The sequence below is a fragment of the Crocodylus siamensis genome, chromosome 8, assembly GCF_052110815.1.
Source record: "Crocodylus siamensis isolate JL-2025a chromosome 8, ASM5211081v1, whole genome shotgun sequence".
In the NCBI taxonomy this organism is placed as follows: domain Eukaryota; kingdom Metazoa; phylum Chordata; order Crocodylia; family Crocodylidae; genus Crocodylus; species Crocodylus siamensis.
Window position 1 is genome coordinate 453,425 of NC_143402.1, and position 20,644 is coordinate 474,068.

At 46.1% G+C, this 20,644-nt stretch overlaps 1 protein-coding gene across 1 annotated transcript in view; it reads left to right on the forward strand.

Annotated features, from left to right (window-relative positions):
• The window catches only part of TEX11 (testis expressed 11), a 75,124-nt gene that overhangs the window by 51,857 nt on the left and 2,623 nt on the right, over positions 1 to 20,644 (forward strand). The window contains exons 22-27 of the mRNA XM_090061115.1: positions 314 to 384; positions 2,563 to 2,679; positions 3,982 to 4,054; positions 15,260 to 15,409; positions 16,984 to 17,092; positions 19,565 to 19,685. Of these exons, the coding sequence (XP_089917241.1) occupies positions 314 to 384; positions 2,563 to 2,679; positions 3,982 to 4,054; positions 15,260 to 15,409; positions 16,984 to 17,092; positions 19,565 to 19,685 (641 nt within the window). The remainder of the gene's footprint in view (positions 1 to 313; positions 385 to 2,562; positions 2,680 to 3,981; positions 4,055 to 15,259; positions 15,410 to 16,983; positions 17,093 to 19,564; positions 19,686 to 20,644) is intronic.

The window sequence follows — 20,644 nt, forward strand, 5'->3', positions numbered from 1 at the left end:
TTGAAGAAGTTATTCTGACTTTAAACCATCATGATTTAGGCTGAAATCTGGCTCCTCACCCTTTGTCTTGGTGTGAATAGATATAGCAAAGGAATAATTACTTACTGAAATAAAGGTTTTGACAGCATGAATAACTTGTATTAATAGGAAAGCGCAAACAGTATTCTCAGCTGGTATTAAATGAGCCCTTGATAGTTACATTGTTTAAAACTTAACAGTGAACCTTAACTGCCTCCTCCTTGAGGTTTTATGGGCATAGCCTATAGCAAGTTGAAGTTCTTTATTCTCTTCTCCTGTTTATTCATTTTATGAGCTTGGAACTTGGCTGTACAGTTCAAGAACTGCCCAGGAACAATGAGAGATTTCTTCATACTGTCTTTCAAGGTATGCATTTTTTTTCCTGATGTTGCCTGTGGTATGAGGGATGGTATAGTGCAACTGGTTTTGTTGCAAGCTCCAGCCAGATATGTATGGTGTTTCTTTAAAGACCTTCACTTTGGATTGGCCACAGTGCATGGTTTAAGAATTACTGTCATACTTTAAAACAGTCATTTAAAATGTGGGATGAAAAACTTGGAACCGAAGGGCATTTTTTTAAAATCAGTTGATTACTGATATTTGGTTAGTTTGGAGTTGATGCAACGTTGTTACATAGGAAACTGCCCCTACTGCACCTGCACGCAGAATTCCTATAACATTGTGCATTTTATACTCCTTCATAGTAGCGGGACTCCAGAGTCATTAAACCTCATTTTCAATGTCATTTTAAATCAGTGGTGCTTAACCTCTGGCTGTGGGAGCCATGTCATCTGGCCTATAGGGCTTCCCTCAGGTCCACTGCTTCCCTGCTGCCAGATGCCTAGATGCACAGGGAGCCCCATGGTCTAGATTAGTGGTCTCCAAACTTTTTTGATCGCGCACCCCTGCCTATATAAATAGACGTTCTAATATTTTCTTCCTGCATCCCACTGGATCATCTTGTGCACCCCACTTTGGAAACCACTTGTCTAGATGACATGGCCATGCCTGCAAGACTGCACTGGTAAGGGGTCTCACTGGGGCTGTATTTGGCAAGTGATGTCATGCTGTGGTTGGATCTGGTATGCAGGGTCCTGCTGCCATGCCAGGGTCCTGTTTTATGCATCTAAGTCTCCCCATGCATTAATCAGGAAAGAGGTAGCTCAGGTTTGCAGAGTCCATTAGATGGCAGGGCACCCAGACATGAGCTATGGAAGCTCTGATCACAAGTCCCTGTTGGGGACATAATTGACAGAGCCCCCACAGACTTTAGTTTTCATTGGATATTTAAAAGCCACTGGATATTTAAAAATGAACACATGACAGTGAGTTAAAGGGGAGGATGATTTTCTGCATGTCAGCTGCTCCAGAGCAATCACTACTGGCCCCTGCTACTTGCAGTTGTTGGTAACTGAATTGTGGTAGCTTGACCATCCAAGGAATATGAGCAGCTGACCACGGCTTAGCTTCCACTTACTGGGTTAGAGTGGGCACATGGGCAATTACTGCGGAGTAACAGAAGCTCAGTAGAAACTCATCCTCTTTTAAGTAACTGTCCTGTGTTTGTTTTCCCATACCCTAGCTTTCACTTGTAGGGACAGCAGGCTGGGATTAATTTAGGAAGATTTCAAAATACTCAGTGGATCACATGTTTGAATTCTGTTTTTGTTAGGTTCTTATGTGGCCCTGATCATGGTAGTAATGACCACCTTCTGGAATCACATTAAGCCATGTGATTATCCCCTGTCCTGTGGGGTTTGTTCTTTCTGTGTTGCCCTTTCCAAAGAAGGGAGTTTTTGTTCAGGATTATTGATATTTTTTTAAGTATTTAAAGTTGTTATATACATAACGTGTTCTGTGCTTATATTAGGAAGGCAAATCAAAGTATGGTCCCTGGTACTTGAAGCAGACAGGTCTTAAAACTTAAAACTGTCTTAATATCAAGGAGTCACCCCTGGGAAGCGTGAGACTTGGCAGACTTGAACTATCAGCTTTTGGGAGCAAGGATTTTGCAGATTTGAGATATGTTTAAAATAATGGCTGCCACTTTCACAAGGCAGTAGAATATTTGAAGCTTGTGCAGTGCTCCTGTAAAACAAGCAGCAGTGGTAATAATTTCAGTTCTTTTTAGAGCAGTGGGACAATTGGTGTCTGTCCGTGAGAAAAGGAGAGAGTTAACAGTACAGAAAGAACACACAAATGATTAAGCATACTTCTAACGTGTTCTTTAACTGTACTGTCACTGTTTCTGCTACTGCTGCAGTACAAACCTGGGACTAAACGCAAAGCCACAGAAAGATCAGCTCCAACATAGTGGTGACATAATCCATGCTCTCCAAGTGGAATAAAATAATTTACTGTAAATAAATAAAATAAGAGTAGGGGGGAAGGAAGTGGTAGTTAAGCCCCTGGAAAACTTGCAACTGAAGGAAACATAGAAATGATAAATAAACGTCTCTCTTCACCCCTGCAATAGGAAATACTTTCTTTTGCTGCTTACTGGTAGTGACCGGGCAGAATTCTCACTGTTCATTTGTGTTTCAGTTTTCTCAGTTCTGCCATCCTGATAAAGCTGTTCTGATTGCCCAGAAGACATGTCTGCTAATGGCTGCTGCAATTGGTTTGGAAATGGGGAGACAAAACACAGCACTTGCTGAACAGGTAGAGAGGCTGCACTAGCTGTTTTTATATCCTGTAAAGATGGGTCGTGTGTACAAATGATTTTCAGTTGTACTGCTTCTTTTGGTGGTAAAATCTCAGTTGTTTCCCTTAGGAACTGAGCTTGAAAATATAGGCCTGGGATTTTTTCACAGTGTAATTAAAACAAATACATATGGGGCTTTGCAGACAAATACAAGATCCTGGACTGGAGATAATTGGTCACATTGACTTCAGCAGAGCTAAATGGATTTACACCAGCTGAAAGTGTAGGCCAGTGTCATTGCCCAAAAAATTGTAATCTACAGTAAATTATTGAAGGATTGTGAAGGAGGTGCGACTGGCAGACAGGGACTTTGACAATAGGGTTATGTAGTTGCTGAACTTGAGGTTAGTCATATGCATGTCAGAAAGGGCACAGATATTTCATTATTTTTTTTCCTGATACATATACACACCCTTCAGGCGAATGTTGTGGAGGAAAGGTGGGGGACTGCTCTCTTCCTTTGAGAACAGTGTGCAGAGATGTGTTGCTTTCTTAAAAACCACATCTCTGTTGCGAGCATTGCCCCTAGCTGACATCTCTACAATCTTGTGTTTCTGTCATAAGGATTGAGAGACCAGCCATGCAGGACAACCAGAGCTGCCAGTTGCCTTCCCTGGTCTTCAGCTTGTACCCTTTTCTTTCTTTAGTATGTCTGTTTGGTGCCAGATACCTTTTGCCTTTGTGTTACCACCCTGAATTCTGGGTTTGATTTCTGGTACAACTGTAGATGATAATGGCCTATGTTACTTGCTATGCCCTTGATTTAGTTTCTGGTTCCAATGAAAATGACGGTGCCAGAGATGTTGAGATGTTGTGCTAGTGCTGTGCCAGAGATGTTGGTTCAGTTTCTGATATGAAGCTTGTACCAGTCTCTTGCTTTCTAGACAGTCAGTCTGCAGAGCATTGCACAGACAGTTTAGCTTTTTATAAGATTAAGTGCCTTGCGGCATTTGATAGCAACATTTTGTGGCTCATGGTTAAAATAAGTTACATCCAACAAAGTCTGTCTTCTCTGTGCCTAGACTGCTAGACCCTTAAGCATGAAGGAAACCTGAAGCTTTGACTCAGGTGTAGAGATCTTTAAAAAAAAAAAGAAGAGGAAAAGAAATCTGGCAGCAGATGGTGCGTTAGGATTAGCCTGATTCTCCACTGATAATTTACTCTTGAGGCCTACTGTACTGCACTTCACTGTGGAGTAATGTGCATGTTGCCTTTCAGAAAACATGACCTAAAAACAATGTATTAATTTTGCAAAGTAGATTGAGCTTCTGACTCAGGCTCTTCAGCACATCCAGGCATGCAGGGATATCTGGAAAGCTCTGAAGCCAACAGGTGAGCAAAGAAACAAATGCTTTCAAGTATATTGGAGTAGCAGTTCTTAGAGCATCTTTGTTGCTTTTTCATCGTCTGGATGTCACTTAATCCTATTTAAACCCAAACAGAGTTCTAAAAGATGACTCTGCACAAAAAGGCCCAGGTTTCAAAAACAAGGTCCACTCTGCCTTCCTATGATTCTCTGCCTTCCTACAATCCATTCTATGATTCGCTGATTCATGCACTGTTCCGTTTAACAGGAGAAAAGAGACCCAGATTTCCTGGTTTAGCTAATGGCACAATAGGCCAAGTGTTCAATGGTCATAGCTACACACCTAGAAAGGCCGGGGTTTCAAATTCACTGATTCATGGTTGACTAATTGCTTTGGGTTCAGGTGTCTCAACAGGTACAAACTCAGTCTTTGTACTCTTGGATCCTTTGCTGGATCCAGTTTGTGTTGCAAACTGAAGATTGAGAGGAAATATCATTGCTATCCATAAATACATCAAGAAGTAAACACCTGGGAGGGAAAAGTACTATTTAAGCTAAAGGGGAGCATTGTCACAAGAACAAATGTATATAAACTGGCCGAGAGGAAATTTAACAGGAGGTTTCTAATCATCAAATTAATGACTTTCTGAAACAGTTTCCCAAAAAAAGCATGGGGCGGGGTGGGGGCAAAAAGCCCCTAATTACATTTAAAATGGAGCTGGATCAGTTTGCATAAGGGATTATGTGATATGGTTGTCTACAATAGCATTGACCCAGGAGGTCCCTTCCAGTCTTTGGTTCCAGTATAATTTTTTGCCGTACCAAGAAAGCAAACATTTGTCTAGGCTCGCAGATGCCTTAAGTAAAATGGCTTCCTGTGTATTAAGCTGTAACAATCGGTGGCATTGTTCGCAATGACATCTTTTGCTAGCATGCATGCACAGAACTGTAGTTGCAGCACTGTGAATGTTACCTGCTTCTGTCACAGCTGATTTTGGCTCCTTCTGTTTAATGCCTCTTACCTGAAGAGCACTGAAGAATAGATTTTTGGTGTTGTGCATTGAAATGTCCTCTTTTCTCTGAAAGTCTTCAAGATTATTTTTTCATGTCTAAGGACAGGCATTCTACAAAACCCAGTCATATTCTTCGGTGCTCTAATTAATGGGTCCTGCACCACCCTGAAATATAGCCAGCTTTCTACTTCAGACTCTCCAACTTGGCAGATTCCTGCTGAGGCTTCTATTCAAAATGGTTGTAAGTATTGGTACCCCAGAAATACAGTGGGACCACTAGGCTGTTGTAATGTTCATTTTAAAACCATCTCTGGACAGTGTCCTCTAGACTTTGCTCTACTGACTGGAAGTTTCCCTGTTTAAGTGTCTGCAAGCTCAGCTTTGCGTTAGAGGAAATCCTGTTTGCTTCCTGCTCCCTGCTCAGGTGTTGGAATCTTGGAAAGTCAGGCTGAGAGGGTCTGCAGAAGTCATCGAGTCCAGCCCCCAGCTCATGGCAGGATTGTCCCTTTCTAACTCAGGGCTGTCTAACTTCCACTCCCTGCAGGCTGCACCAGCAAGGGCCACACAGGTCACACCAGGGTGAGCTCTGGGCCTCCACTCCGTACACTGCACAAGTGCCCCCACTGCTCTACTGCACACCCATATGTCTGCCCCTGGTGCTGCATTGCTTGTCCACATCACTGCACTATATATCCACCTCCACCACTGTATTGCACACCTGTGCAGCTGCCCCTGCCACTGAAATTTGTGCCTGTGAATCCCCACACTGCTGCACCATGGCCACCCTGCCCCCTGCTGATGCATTGTGCCCAAGCATAGCCCCAGACACCCTCTGCTTCCTGCACTGCACTGCTGAACAGATGGGCAAGAGCCTTTAGCCAGGAGCCTCCTGGTTTTTCAGTCCTAACAGAACTGGAACTGGAAATCCCTCCCTTCCCTCTTGAGCCTCACCAGAGCCTCAGGCTGGACATTTTTCAAAAGCACTTCAAGACTTTTCTATTTGGGCTGGCATTTAGCAACCAGAATTGGGTCCAGCTGTTGTTTAGTGGGTCTCTGCTCTGTTATTTTGTTTTATTTACTTTAGTTATCTTTTAAAGCTGTTCTGTTTCCCTAGCTGTAAGCCTCCCCAAGCCTTTGTTTGGAAAAACAGCATGTAAATCACATACATACAAACACATGTGTGCGCATGCGTATGCAAATAAATTAACAAACAGGGCCATTGACACACCCCAATTAAAATACTCATCCTTATCTGTACCCAGCAACCAGTACTTCTGAGGAAGATGGAATAAGCCCCATGACATTTTTAGCAACAAGAGAAACATATTTTCTTGGTCCCAGGTGGCAACCAACAAAGCCCAGAAACCTGGGAAAACCAAACACCCTCCACTCTGCACTGCAGCATGGGGACTGTAAACACAACTCCACATGTGACCCATCAGAAAGCCAGAATTCCCCTTTGTCATCCTATACCCTCCATAAACTTATCCCAGCTCTTTTAATCCATCAGAGCCAAGCCAGTTGTAGAGTCCTGCTTAATTCTCCAGTTTCTGCCTCCTCTGGACTGCGGAGCATTTCTCCTGATCTCCAGCTGAACTTCATCCCAGGGTTCTAAAGGAATTGGCAGAGGAGATCTTCATGTAGTACTGGGAGATGGACAAGATTATTAGAGGACTGGAAAAGTGCCATCATGGTGCCCCTCGCTAAAAAAAAGGTGAGGAGGAGAACCCAGGGAACTACAGACTAGTTAGCCTCACCTCAGTATCTGGGAAATTACTGGAGCAGATCCTAAGGAAGACCATTTGCAAGCATCTGGAGGAGGAAGGGCTGATTACAGGCAGCCAGCATGGATTTATGAAAAACAATTCATGTCAGACAAACCCGATCTCCTTCTTTGACAAAGTAGCTGCTTGGGTGGATGAAGGGCATGTTGTGGATATCTTGCATCTGGACTTCAGCCAAGCTTTTGACAAGGTCCCTCGTGACCTTCTCACAAACAAACTGGAGAAATGTGGGATGGACAAAACTGCTACAAGGTTCATAGATAACTGGCTCAATAGCTGCAAGCAAAGGGTAATTATTAGTGGTCCATGACAGAATGGCAGGAGGTTTCAAGTGGAGTTCCACAGGGGCCTGTCCTTGACCTGGTGCCATTCAACATGTCTGTTAACGATTTGTATGCTGGCATAGGAAGCTTCTTGAGCAAGCCTGTGGATGACACAAAGCTGGGAAAGATTGTGAACATGTTGGAGGATGTGAGTGCAGTTCAGACAGATCTTGACACTGGAGCTAACAGGATGAAGTTCAAGGTGGATAAATGCAAGGTGCTGCATTGTGGCAAGAATAAGCAAAAACACAAATACAAAATGGGGGACACCTGGATGGATGGCAGCTCTGTGGAAAAGGACTTGGGAGTCTTGGTAGATCACAGACTGAATAGGAATTTGCAGTGTGACGCAGCCACACAAAAGGTGAATGTGGTTTTGGGCTGCATCAATAGAAGCATCAGGTGCAGGACATGGGAGGTGATCATGCCTCTCTGCTTGGCATTGGTTAGGCCTCACCTGGATACAATGCACAGTTCTGGGTTCCACATTTTAAAATGGATATGGAGAAGTTGAAAGCATCCAGAGGCAGCAGCAAAGATGATCAGAGGCTTGGAAGGTGAATCCTTTGAGAAGAGGCTGAAGGAGCTGGGTATGTTCAGCTTGCAGAAAAGGCACTTAAGAGGGGACATGACATCAGTCTTCAAATACTTGAAAGGCTGCCATAGAGAGGAGGGAAAGCACCTTTTCTCTCTTGCTGCAGAGAGGAGAATGCAGACCAATGGCTTGAAGGTGATGCAAATAAGTTTAGATTGGGTATCTGGAAAAAACTTCTTCGCTGTGGGAATAGTGAGGCATCGGACTAGATGCTGGGGAAGCTGTGGACTTTCCATCACTGGAGGTGATTAAGAAGAGGTTGGCCAGCCACTGGTTGGGGAGGATCTAGGTGTAGTGATGCCTATGTCCTACCCATAGTGGTAGCCATGGGGCTTTCCCATAGTGCTGTGCTTTGCTGGTTGCTCTTGCCCTCCCTTTTCTGCTACAGGTGTCAGGGTGTTTTTAAGTTGCTCTCAGAGGCATTGGGTCTTGGCTAGAGCCAAGGTTGGGGACTTTGACTGGGGTGTGCCAATGTTCCTGCTGGGACCAAAGGTGGAAGCTCCTGGCTAGATGATCTTACTCCTCTGCTCAGGGTCAGACTAATCACCATCAGAGTCGGGAAAGAATTTTACCCCATGGTCAGACTGGTATGGATTGTGGGAGGTTATACCTTCTGTAGGAGAGAGTTGGTGTCTACCTGAGATATCTTAAGCATATATTGTCAGCATTTCATAGAAGCAGGACATTGACTGCCATGGCTCCCCTGCTTTACCTGTGGTAGGTTAGGGTGTTAGGTCTGTGTTGGCCAGAATTGAGGGTTGTCTTACGTACAGTTTAGATTATGGATTGTATAGGATGGTTTGGATAGGGCTGATTGTGCCTCTGGCAGGGGGTTGATCCTGCCCCTGGAGGTCCCTTCCAGCTGTACTTTTCTATGATTCCATGAGGCTCTATCATTCCTTATGGATTGCTACTCCAGTCTCTTCTTGAAAGCCTCCAATGATGGAGATTACATGCTTCCCCGGGTAGTCTATTCCACTGCTGACTCGCTGTGTGAGCTTGGATGTGTTACACCATCACTTCTTGCTTTAGTTTCCCATCTGTAAAATAGTGATGGTGATATGTATTAATTGGTGCAAAGTGCTGTAAGCACGCACTACTTAAATGCTAGGTAATATTATTATTATTATTATTATTATTATTATTATTATTATGCTTGTTGTTCTGGAGAGAGTCTGCAGAAAGCTTAGTGGAGATCAGGTGATTCTGCATCATAACTAAGCCTCAGAAAGAAGCAGCAGGAGGAGGAGAATACAACTCAGGTGGAGTACCTTCCTTGGCTTGAAAATGTTACTGCTTCTCCTTATTAATTTTATGATTTCTCTTTACTGTAAACAGCCCTGAGCCTTTTCTGAAGAGGATGGTGTAGAAAAGAAATAAATCCTAGAAAAGTAGGACTGGAAGGGATCTCATGACATCATCTAGCCCAGCCCCCTGCTCAAGGCAGGACCATTCCTGTCCAAAGCATCCCAAAATAATGCATATACAATCTTTGTGCTGCACCTTGTGCAGAACAACAGCATTTGGGCCCTGTCTCTTGGAATTCATCCTCAGTGAAGGAGCAAAATAACACCACAAACTTGTGCTAGGGTCCGGAGGGAAGTTAAAAGCACAATGTCCATTTGTATATGTTGTCAGCTGCAAGTGTGTGGTGGTACAGCTGGTCTCTATGGGTAGAGTGCTGTGCTGTGTCAGAAGTGAATTTTAGGATGGGGGTTGGGTGATTTAGATGGAGGATGCCTAGTGTGGTGATGTTAGGAGTGTTTTTTCAGGCATAGAGGAAAGAAAAAAGATGAGTGATAGAGCTGGAAAAAGAGAGGAGTGTTCCCAGTGAGGCTGAAAGTCTGAAACGCAGCCAAGGGGGATTGTGTTGACCCTTCCAGGCAGGTAAGAAGCTTGAACTGGAGACGGGGATTGAAATAAAACCAGTAGAGAGCCGTGAGAGCAGGTACGTGCCCGTGTGTGCATGTTCCCTCAGTGGGGTTTTGTGCTGTGCGTAAGTGGTTCATTGGCATACAGAAAGCTGCAGTCTAGCAGGATGGACAAGAGCGCGCTCGGATGACTCAGGCAGCCTTTCATTGAAGGGCTGCAGCCCTGTTTCTGTCTCAGAGCCCTGCTCTAAAGGGATGAGAGATCCTTGAAGCTAGCAGCCAGTTCTGGAGTGAGTGAAATGAGAGTGATTAGAACTGATGGCAGAACAGCCTTTTGCAGGAGGGAAAGATTAGATCACATTTAAAAAAAAAAAAATGCACTCAGATCAGTGGCCAGTGCTAGCAATCCTGTTACCTCTGGGATGGTGACCGTTCTCCCTTTCATAGATTTCATAGACATCAGGGCTGGAAGAGACCTCAGGAGATCGAGTCCAGCCCCCTGCCCAAAGGGCAGGAAGTCAGCTGGGGTCATAGGATCCCAGCAAGATAAGCATCCAATTTACTCTTGAAGGTGTTCAATGTGGGTGCTTGAACCACCTCCGCTGGGCAGACTGTTCCAGACCTTGGGGGCTCGGACAGTAAAGAAATTCTTCCTTATGTCCAGCCTGAAATGGTCTTGCAAGAGTTTGTGACCGTTCAACCTCATCATCCCTTGGGGCGCTCTGGTGAACAAACGTTCCCCCAGATCCTGGTGGTCACCCCTGATAAACCTATAGGTGGCCATCAGATCACCCCGAGCCTGCGCTTTTCCAGGCTAAAGAGTCCCATGGCTCTCAGCTCTGTCATCGTAAGATCTGTTTTCCTGACCTCTGATCATGCGCGTGGCTCTCCTCTGGACTCTCTCAAGCTTCTCCACATCCTTTTTGAATTGTGGAGCCCAAAACTGGAGGCAGTACTCCAGCTGCGGCCTCACCAAGGCCGAGTACAAGGGGAGAATGACGTCCCGGGATTTGCTCGAGAAGCATCTATGGATGCAAGCCAGCGTTTTGGTCACTTTATTAGCTGCAGCATCGCATTGGAGGCTCATGTTCATCTTGTGGTCAATGATGACCCCCAAGTCTCTTTCTTCTGTAGTGCTATGCAACGTAGCACTGCCGAGCCTATAAGGCTGCTGCAGGTTTTTCCTCCCAAGGTGGAGAACCTTGCATTTTTTGGTGTTAAACACCATCAGGTTCTCATCTGCCCATTTGCTGAGCTTGTCCAGGTCAGCCTGGATCACCCGCCTATCTTCTGGCATGGATGCTTTGCCCCAAAGTTTGGTGTCATCGGTGAACTTGGCCAGTCCACTCCTAACTCCAATGTCCACATCGTTAATGAAGATGTTGAACAGGATGGGTCCCAGGACAGAGCCTTGAGGGACCCCACTGGTCACAGGGCACCACGATGAGTGACTGCCATCCATCACAACCCTCTGGGTCCGACCACAGAGGCAATTTCCCAGCCAGCGGATCGTGGTGGAGCCAAGGCCACAACTGGCCAGTTTGGCCAAGAGGTGATCGTGGGATACCAGATCAAAAGCTTTTTTGAAGTCAAGATATATGACATCAATCTCTTCTCCCTCGTCCAGGTGATAGGTCACCTGGTCATAGAAGGAAATGAGATTGGTGAAACAAGACCTACCCGCAACAAACCCATGCTGTCTATCCCTTAGGATGTTAGCCTGGGCCAGTCCATCAAGGATGGCCTCCTTAATAAACTTTTCTAAGATCTTCCCCAGGATAGAAGTCAGGCTAGTGGGCCTGTAGTTAGCCGGATCCACTCTCCTCCCTTTCTTGAAGATCGGCACCACATTGGCCTTCTTCCCGTCTTCGGGCACTACACCAGAGCGCCAGGAGTTTTCAAAGACCCGTGCCAGGGGCTGGGCTATGACGCTCGCCAGCTCCTTGAGTACCCTGGGGTGCAGGTTGTCAGGGCCGGCTGACTTGAAGGTATCCAGCTTCTCAAGGTGTTCCTTCATGAGGTCAGCATTTATGGAGGGTAGGGGATCCCCCTCACCCAGATTTCCCTGTCCCATAGCAGGCATGGGCGTCCCATGGGACTGATGAAAGACTGACGCAAAGTACCCATTTAATAGGTTGGCTTTTTCCTAGGCGTCAGTTGCCAGTTGCCCCATCTGGTTTAGCAGGGGTCCAACATTGCCCTTGCTTTTCCTCTGGCTCCCCACATATCTGAAAAAGGACTTTTTGTTGTCTTTGATGCTTGAAGCTAATTGGAGTTCAGTTGCAGCCTTGGCTTTCCTGGTTTGCTCCCTGCAGGACCGGACCAGTGCAGAATAATCCTCCTTGGAGGTGAATCCTGTCCTCCATCCTTGTAGGCTTTCCTTATTAGCCGCAGGAGGTCCACTAGGTCCCTGGAGAGCCAGGGGGGCTGCTGTGCCTTCTTGCTGCCTATCCTCTGTGTTGGAATAGATTTAGCTTGTGCACTGAGGATCGCTTCCTTGAGAAGCAACCACTCTTCTTGAACTCCCATCTCCCTGGGGTCATGGTCCCTGAGGGCCTGACCGACTAGCCTCTTGAGCTTGTCAAAGTCGGCTTTTCTGAAGTCAAGCACTTCTGTGTTGCTGACTGACTTGCCAGCTTTACGGCGGATGGTGAAGGTGATCGGCTCGTGGTCGCTGTCACCCAGCTTCCCATGGATCACTAGGTCGCCGATTAGGTCGTCCCCCGTAGCCAGTACCAGGTCAAGCAGCGCTTTGCCTCTCGTTGTCCCATAGACTTCTTGAGTCAGGTAGAGGTCATCCACGCACGAGAGAAAGCTTTGCGCCCGCTCAGATTTAGCTGAGTGATCTTCCCACGAGATGTCCGGGTAATTGAAGTCACCCATGACAACCAAGGTCCTGGAGCAAGCGGCCTCAGTCAGTTCCCGGGCGAACTCCTGGTCAAGCTCGGGACTTTGAGTGGGAGGTCTGTAGTAGACTCCCACCGTTGTGTCCCTTGTGCCGAATTCCCCACGAATTTTTACCCAGAGGGTGTCCATGCTGGTCGCCAACATCAGCTTGCAGGGACATGTAGCTTTCCTTCACATAGAGAGCTACACCCCCACCCTTTTTGTCAACACGATCCCTCCTGTACAGGGTATAGCCCTCTATACCCGTGGTCCAGTCATGGGTGGAGTCCCACCAGGTCTTCGTTATCCCAATGACATCATATTTCTTTGCACTGAGCAGGAGGACGAGCTTGTCCTGGTTGTTACCCAGGCTCCTGGCATTAGTGTACAGGCAGGCAAGTGTGCCCTTGGGGGCTCTTGCCTTGCCCACAGATTGTGCCAGGGCTGGAGCAGGCGTGGGCTCCCTTAAGTGCCTTGGTCTGTTGGCTTTGCAAGGGTTGCTCAGCGGGCCAGCAGGGGCAGCAGTCCCCCTATCCCCCAGCGGGCTTAGTTTAAAGCCCGGTGGAGCAGGTCAGCCAGCCTGGCTGAGAAGAGCCTCCTCCCCAGGGGGGAGAAGTGGAGGCCATCTCTTCCCAGCAGCTCGCTGCCTCTCTCCAAAGAGCGGGCTGTGGTCATGGAAGCCAAAGCCTTCCCGATGACACCAGCTCCGCAGTCTTTGGTTCACTACGTGGATCCTCCTCTCCCTCCTCAGCCCATAGCCCGAGACTGGGAGGATAGACGAAAACACCACCTGAGCTCCCAGACTCCTAAGCCCCGCTCCCAACTCCCTCTCCAGAGGGACATGGGCATGTTTGTTCTGGAGACTTTTGTCCATTTTCACAGTACTGCTATTTTGAATTCAGTGTATAGCCCCCAGGAGCACTGCTATATAATCTCACTTGCCTACAGGGCAAGGCCTGCTGCCAGGCCTAATGAGGCCCTCTGCCAGGAAATGCCATGCTGAGGAGCAGGGGATCAAGCAGGATGCCATGTCTGAATAGTTCTGGAGGGCCATGTAGGGAGGGTAATCTCACCACCAATGTTGTGCTGCCTGTCCCAGCCAGGAAAGATGGTTCCTGTCCTCTGCTCTGTGCTGCTGTTAGATAAATCTTCAGTCTAATTACATTAAATATGCAAACAGCAATCTATTTTTCAGTTTTCTTCATAAGGTTGTGGTATCCTGGCAACAGAGTCTAAGGAAGGTGCTGCTAGCCTTCCTCTCACTTTCCTTTTCTTACTATTTAGAGGCCTTTTTGCTAGTACAGGCATACCTCGTTTTATTGCGCTTCGCAGATACTGCGTTTTTTACAAATTGAAGGTTTGTGGCAACCCTGCATCAAGCAAGTCTATTGGTGCCATTTTTCCAACAGCATTTGCTCGCTTCGTGTGTCTGTGTCACATTTTGGTAATTCTCGCAATATTTCAAACTTTTTCATTATTATTATATTTGTTATGGTGATCTGTGTTCTTTGATGTTACTATTGTAATTGTTTTGGGGCGCCACGAACCGCGCCCATATAAGACGGCGAACTTAATCGATAAATGTTGTGTGTGTTCTGACTGCTCCACCGACCGGCCATTCCCCCGTCTCTCTCCCTCTCCTCGGGCCTCCCTATTCCCTGAGACGCAACAATATTGAAATTAGGCCAATTAATAACCCTACAATGGCCTCTAAGTGTTCAAGTGACCCTCCACCAGCAAAAAGATTACGACTCGCTGAAGGCTCAGATGATGGTTAGCATTTTTTAGCAATAAAGTATTTTTTAATTAAGGTATGTACATTGCTTTTTTTAGACATAATGCTATTGCACACTTAATAGACTACAGTATAGTGTAAACATAACTTTTATATGCACTGGGAAACCAAAAAATTTGCGTGACTCGCTTTATTGCGATATTCGCTTTATTGCGGTGGTCTGGAACCGAACCCACAATATCTCCGAGGTATGCCTGTATATTACTCTCTCAAAATGTAGAACAGTATTTTGAAGCGCTCATTAATTTGCTCAGTGCAACATCTGTTGTGTAAGCTATGAACTCTCTGACAGACGATGACTTTTTTAATGTAGAAGGGCATTCCTGACCTATTTCCCTACTTAAGAACAACATTTTTCATAGGAGCAGTAGTTAGAGAGCCCTTGTTCAAAGGCCATCTCTCACTCCTGCCTACTCCAAAACCCATTTCACAAGTGGAAGAATTGTACTGCTTAATGCTTAATCTTGGGTAAAAAATCTGCTGTTTATGAGATTAGTACATGCATCTTTTAGGACAGAATCCATTTATCAAAGTTCTTCCTTTTGTGAAAGCATGAAAGAACCTGTTTCACAATCGCATCCTGTCAGCATATCAAAATTAAATGTCACTTACCTGTCAGTAAGGCGTTTTCTGCCTGTGAAATGATTGTGTACTTGGCAACTTCCTGAGGATTATCCACTTGAGATTTCTGCCCTGGACTTTGAAACAGCTACAGACAATCGGGTTCCCAAAGAATCCACCCTGCATTATGCTGAAAAAGATTTCAGGAGTTTAGTCTGTGTATTACAAATACTCACATAGTTCTACATGACCTGTAAACCACATAGTTTATGTTCCTTAATACTAAGTTCTGGTGCCTTGATTTAGGGCTCTTGTGTGAACCAAAGGCGAAGCTGTCCCTTTCAGTTTCATCAGCTGGCTTTAATGAAATGAGTAATTATAGGCAGTGCTGTCTCTCCTCTAGGAGATTTCTCCAAAGACCCAACTGACACATTGCTTCTCCTTTATGAGTTTGAAGCAAGAGCCAAACTGAATGATCCAGCCCTGGAGAGCCTTCTGGAATCTGTGTGGGACCTGCCGCAAGTAGAGAGCAAGACGCTGGAAACCATTGCTTGTAAGGGCCATGCTTGTTCTTTCACAGTTCTTAGGGTCATTTTAAAGAACTTGGTCATGGTTGTGTTTTATGTTGTAATTTGTAGTGGGTAGGATCTCTTGTGCCGAGTAAAATCTGGATGTAACGATGTAACTTGTCCTGGGTGGGGAGGTATTTTTGGGGACTCAGGAGTAGCCAGAAATCTTTGTATTTGGATATGTCAGCATTGAGTGCTGTATATGGGGGTGACACTGTCCTTAGGGACTCCTTTTACCTCAGGAACCTGAGGCCTTTCCCTAGATTATAAGGTAGGAAGGGGACATTAGGGCCTAACACAGGCCAGAAGATGTTTCCTAGCGATTCCTGCATCCAGTCGAACAATTTGTGGTTGAGTTAGTGCAAACACTTAAGACAGACATTCAGCCTCGTGAAGATTAAAGTTGTGGAGCAGCTGATGAATGGAATTTTCTGTAGTTCACCAAGGCCTCACCAGAAACCTCCAGCCACCGCTTCTCTAGACTGAACATCTGGAATGAGCTGTGAGGAAGGTGAAAGAAATTTAGAGCCACAATGATACATCACTGGTCTGGATGCAGCAAGGTTGTCATGCCAGCACTTCATACCCGGGCATCTGGACTTGGAGAACCAAGCTCCAATCCCCTCTGCCTAACCTGGGGCAGTGCTTTGACCCCAGGTCTCTGCCCTGCTAGCAGAGTGCTCAAGGAGCTGCTTCATGGGCATTCCCAGGTGGGACACTTAGAATCCCCCTGCTGAAGCTGTTCATTGTAACAGGGACTGGAACGTGCATCTCCCAGGTGAGTGTGCCAGCCAGCATGCCAGGGAGTCACCTGACTGAGTATTGATACGAAGGACAGCAGCTTCAGAGAAGAGGCTGAGAAAGGCTTGCCTTAGAAAACCCTGTAACCAGTGGTTGGGATGCTCTTGGAGATGGGAAACCTTTGGAGGAGGCAGAGGAAGGATGTGAAACTCAGTTTCCCATAGCTCAGGCAGATGTCCCAAACCCAGCTGCTTTATGAGGGCAAAGCGTTTTCATTTTTTTCTTGTTAGAAAGAAAGTACTATCCTGGGGTGGTTAGTGTGTACCTTTGGAGCAAGGCTCATGGCTGTGGAGATGGGCACCTCCCTCCAGCCTCAAGTTAGGGGCCTAACCCTTAAGGGGCCTGGCTTTGGGCATCTAAATGTTGTTCCCCTTGTGAATCTGGTCCTGTGCTGTCCAGCGTTGTCAAATACATGCAACAAAAGCAACAGAGAGTTGATCTTATTTGTTGGACCCTCTGATATTTTGTGTGTGGCTGCACAAGCAGATTGTCGTGGGAGCACTCATTAATTATTTAACCTGTTTTCTTAAGCTCTGCAACCATCACTGATCTTGCTTATGACCAGAACTCGGTAAAACCATCTGTCTTGTGCCCTGCACTTGCAATCATCAGCACAGATCAGGCCTCTGGGACGGGAACAGTTTCCATGTTGCTGTATTTATCGTAAGGGAGGCTATTGTAGCTTTGCAGTGGCTTGTGACGGAGGTCTGGCTTTGGTGATTTCTCTCTGCTTTTCTGTATCCTTTTGTTTTCCAAGCTTTAGCAATGGAGCCGCCAGCTCATTATCCCTCGGTGTGCAAGAAGGCCCTCAAGAATGCGCTGAGCATACATAAGAAACAAGAAGCTGTGGATGGTGTGAGAATCAGGTGAGTGTTCACAGGAATTGCTGTGTCTGTTTGAGGCTGGGAATGTGCTGATGCGTGTCAGACCATATTCACAAGGGTCTGGCAGGAAGAAAGACAGGTGGGACTCAGTCATCATAACTGCATGTTAGATCCCTTTCCCTGGTCTCTCTACTTTTAGTCTTGTAAGGTTGGGGCGTGTTTTTACTATGCCTGTGAGGTACCTGGCACTGCTTTCAGTACTGGATTAGGAACAACAAGCACAGTGATTATGTCTTAGTTTATTCTGACTTCAGAGAAGGTGTTTGCATTACCAAGGGGTTCAGGCTTAGGTCCTCAGCACACTGTCTGCTGGCAGAGCTAGCTCTGGTGATCAGCAGGTGGGTTAGCCTAATGAGTTGCCACAGTGCAGAGCCACACTCAAGTGATGGTGTTCTCACTTTTGCTGCATTCACCATATGTGTTAATGGTGCATCTCATAGCTCTTGGTGCTTCGGGAATATGCACTGCTGCTTATTTATGTCCCAGTGAATTGTGGGAGAACATCTATAATTTGGGGCACATGGGGATTATAGGAAATGCTGACGATTGAGTGATTAAGCCTGTGTGTTCAGTGGGTAGGTTGAACTCAGCACTGTGATGCTACCTGGGGAGGTCTGGTTCCTGTGCTGCAGGCCTACAGCAGGCAGAGAGGGAATCTCCCATTTAGCTTTGTCTAGGTTGGGATCTAGTCTTATAAAAAAAATATGGTAACTATGGTAATAGGCTGAAGTCTCTTAACATGTTGCTAAATGCTATTTGACTGGTAGCCTAGGTGACTGGTAGCCCAGCTGCACTTTAAAAAGGTGTCAGTGGGTTGGGGTTGGCCTAAGAGGCTCTTGGAAGGGGACTGGTAAGTGGCTTGTTCCATTCAGACCTCTTGGTGGTTCCTTAGTTGTAGGAGAGATGATGCCTGCCCCTCCATGTTAGATCATGCAATTCAGGATGATAAGCTTCGGACTAAAGATGTTCCAGATTTCAAGAAAAAAAAGAAATGAAAAAAGCCGTGGACCTTGGCAGGAAGAGGACAGGCTGTGCTGAATTTATGAAGGTTTTTTATGCCTTACTCTCACTGAAATCACAAGTGCATTAGGCACCTACATCCTAAAAGTCTAGTCTGTAATGACCAGGCAAGATGTAAGCCAGGAGCTTCTGGTTGGTGGCAGGGCAACAACGAAATGCTTGAGGTAGTTGCAGTTTTGGCTACTTCAGCTCAAGAGGAGCAGAGTTTGCACCCATTTTATAAATCAGTCAATTACCGTAGAAAATATCTTAACTCCATGTCATTGAATTGTCTGCCAGTACAAAACAGCCAGGGCCCAAAATTTGCTACTGCAGATGGATAATGCAGTAGCAGCAAGTATCACTGTGGTTGTTAAAGTCTGTTTAGGTAACTTGCTTCCTAACATGACTGATGTTCACAGTGGAGATTAAGCCTTTGAGGAATATTGGGTACAGATAGGAACAAGTTACCACTCTGGCTTTATCCTGTGATGAGACTGCTTTCCAGAGGTCACTCTTCAGCACATGAGCTGTGGGGGAAAAAAAATCTGAGCTCGGAGGAAGGCTTCAAATGCTGGGAGTTAGTTGTCATACATACCACTTTGCTTCAAGAATCCAGAGCCACCCACCCTGCATGGAAACACGTGCCTGACTTGCAATGGAGTCTGTCCATCTCAGATTGGCATTGTCAGCCGTCTTCCGACCCAGAGATAAGACAGTCATGGAAAGCAATCATCCTTGACTGTGAGGGATTGCCAAAAGAAGACCACACACACGCATGGCACAGTGTTAGTGAGCCCCTGGCTCCATAGTAGCTGCTGCATATGAAATCTGAAATACCTCCTGGTATCCTTGCTGTGCACATGTCCCTGTAAGTGGAATCCCTGTTCTGAACTGCCTGGCAATGCTCTGAGTCGCTCACTGCCAATCTCAAGGTTGAGTTACCATTGAGAAGCTGCCTTTTCCCTTCTCACTGAGGAGGAAAAACAGCTTCATCGTGCACGGGTGCTGCTGTTTTCCTTCATTTTAAAGGATAGGAAGACAGGCAGGACCCTATATGGTTATTCCCATGTAGTAGGCTGGAGTAGCTCTTCCCTTGCTTTTAGTTGTGGCATCGCCTAAAAATACATTATTTACTTAGCTGTATTACCCTGGAGCCTAGAAAACGAGTCACAGGCCAGTAGTTGCTGCCTCTGATGTACCCCCACCCACCCCACATAGGCAGCAGAGATGAGATCAGACACCGGAGAATCTCTTTTTGATTTCAGGAATGGGTAGGGTGCATTGCAGTGGAGCGCAGACGCCAGATTGGTAACCATAGAGATGGCTTGTAGCATTGCTGATGTCAAAACTCAGCTATTTGTTCTGTTCACGGTTGCTTTACAGATCAATCAAAGATGTGTTTTTCATATGGCACTGAATACGTTTCCTCTTTTGGTCTGCTTTTATTCCCAGCAAATGTTTGCACAGTTTGATTCACCTTTCTCTGCCATCTGGAGTGATAGATGCAGATGCTTGTATACTGGAAGAGGCATGGGGTTACTTTGAAGATGCGCTGAGCACTGTAAGCAGCACAGTAAGTTGAACAGAAAAACAAGAGATTAGGCATGAACTTGAGTGCCCTTAAAAATCCTCACCAGAATGAGAGCAGTCATCAGACTCACCTGAGTGTGCTGTGGCTCTGATACGGGTCAGACATTTTTGCAGATGGATGCTGTGTGAGCACCTCAAAGCCACCAGCTTTTTGGATGGCTGTGAATTTTTTTGTCAAGGGGCTTCTTGGACTCCTAAGGCCAAATTTTCAGGGCTTTAGACATTTTCAGAGCCAGAGTATTCCTCTCCTGTGCTTAAAGCACCATCTGCCTTTGCAGATGCAGCTTGTCATGCCAGATCAGTTTGAAGCTGAGTGAAATTTGGCTTGCAGTGTTGTTCTTGAGTCAGCTCTGTTTGTTAAATTTCTTTGTGTGTTTATTAAATTACTGTATTTTTAAATGACCTGAAACTAGGTCTCCCTGCTGTCTATCCTTGCTGCACTGCCTTTAGTCTTTTGTGTCGTGTTTCCATGGGGACTGGTCTACTGGAGAGTGAAGTCTTTCTTTAGCTCAGGCCTTGTTTCCCCCCACCACGGTCTGTCCTTTCCTGGCAGACCTGAAGTATTTCTTGGATAGGGCAGACAGTTGAAACTGAGGAACTGACTCAGGATTTGTCCTTACAGTTCCATGAGTGAAAACAAATTGCACAATATTCTCCTTGTTCAGCATCACAGCATCCTCCCAAAGGTGGAAAATCCCTTAGTCAAGAGTGAAATTTTCTTTCCTTCTGCAAATGATTTGAAGCATGCAGCCTCACTCCTGCCAGCCCCCACCAAATACCCTACTGTGTATTCAGCGCAGGTACTTTGCAGGTCTCTTGTCAAGTCTTTCTCCCAGGGTGTGCGCTAGCAGTGCCCAAATAAATCCTTCTGCCTCCGTGCTGGCAGCCAGCAGCTTGGATGTGGTGTGGATGAATGGTGAGCTATGGGGCAAGCAGGGGGCA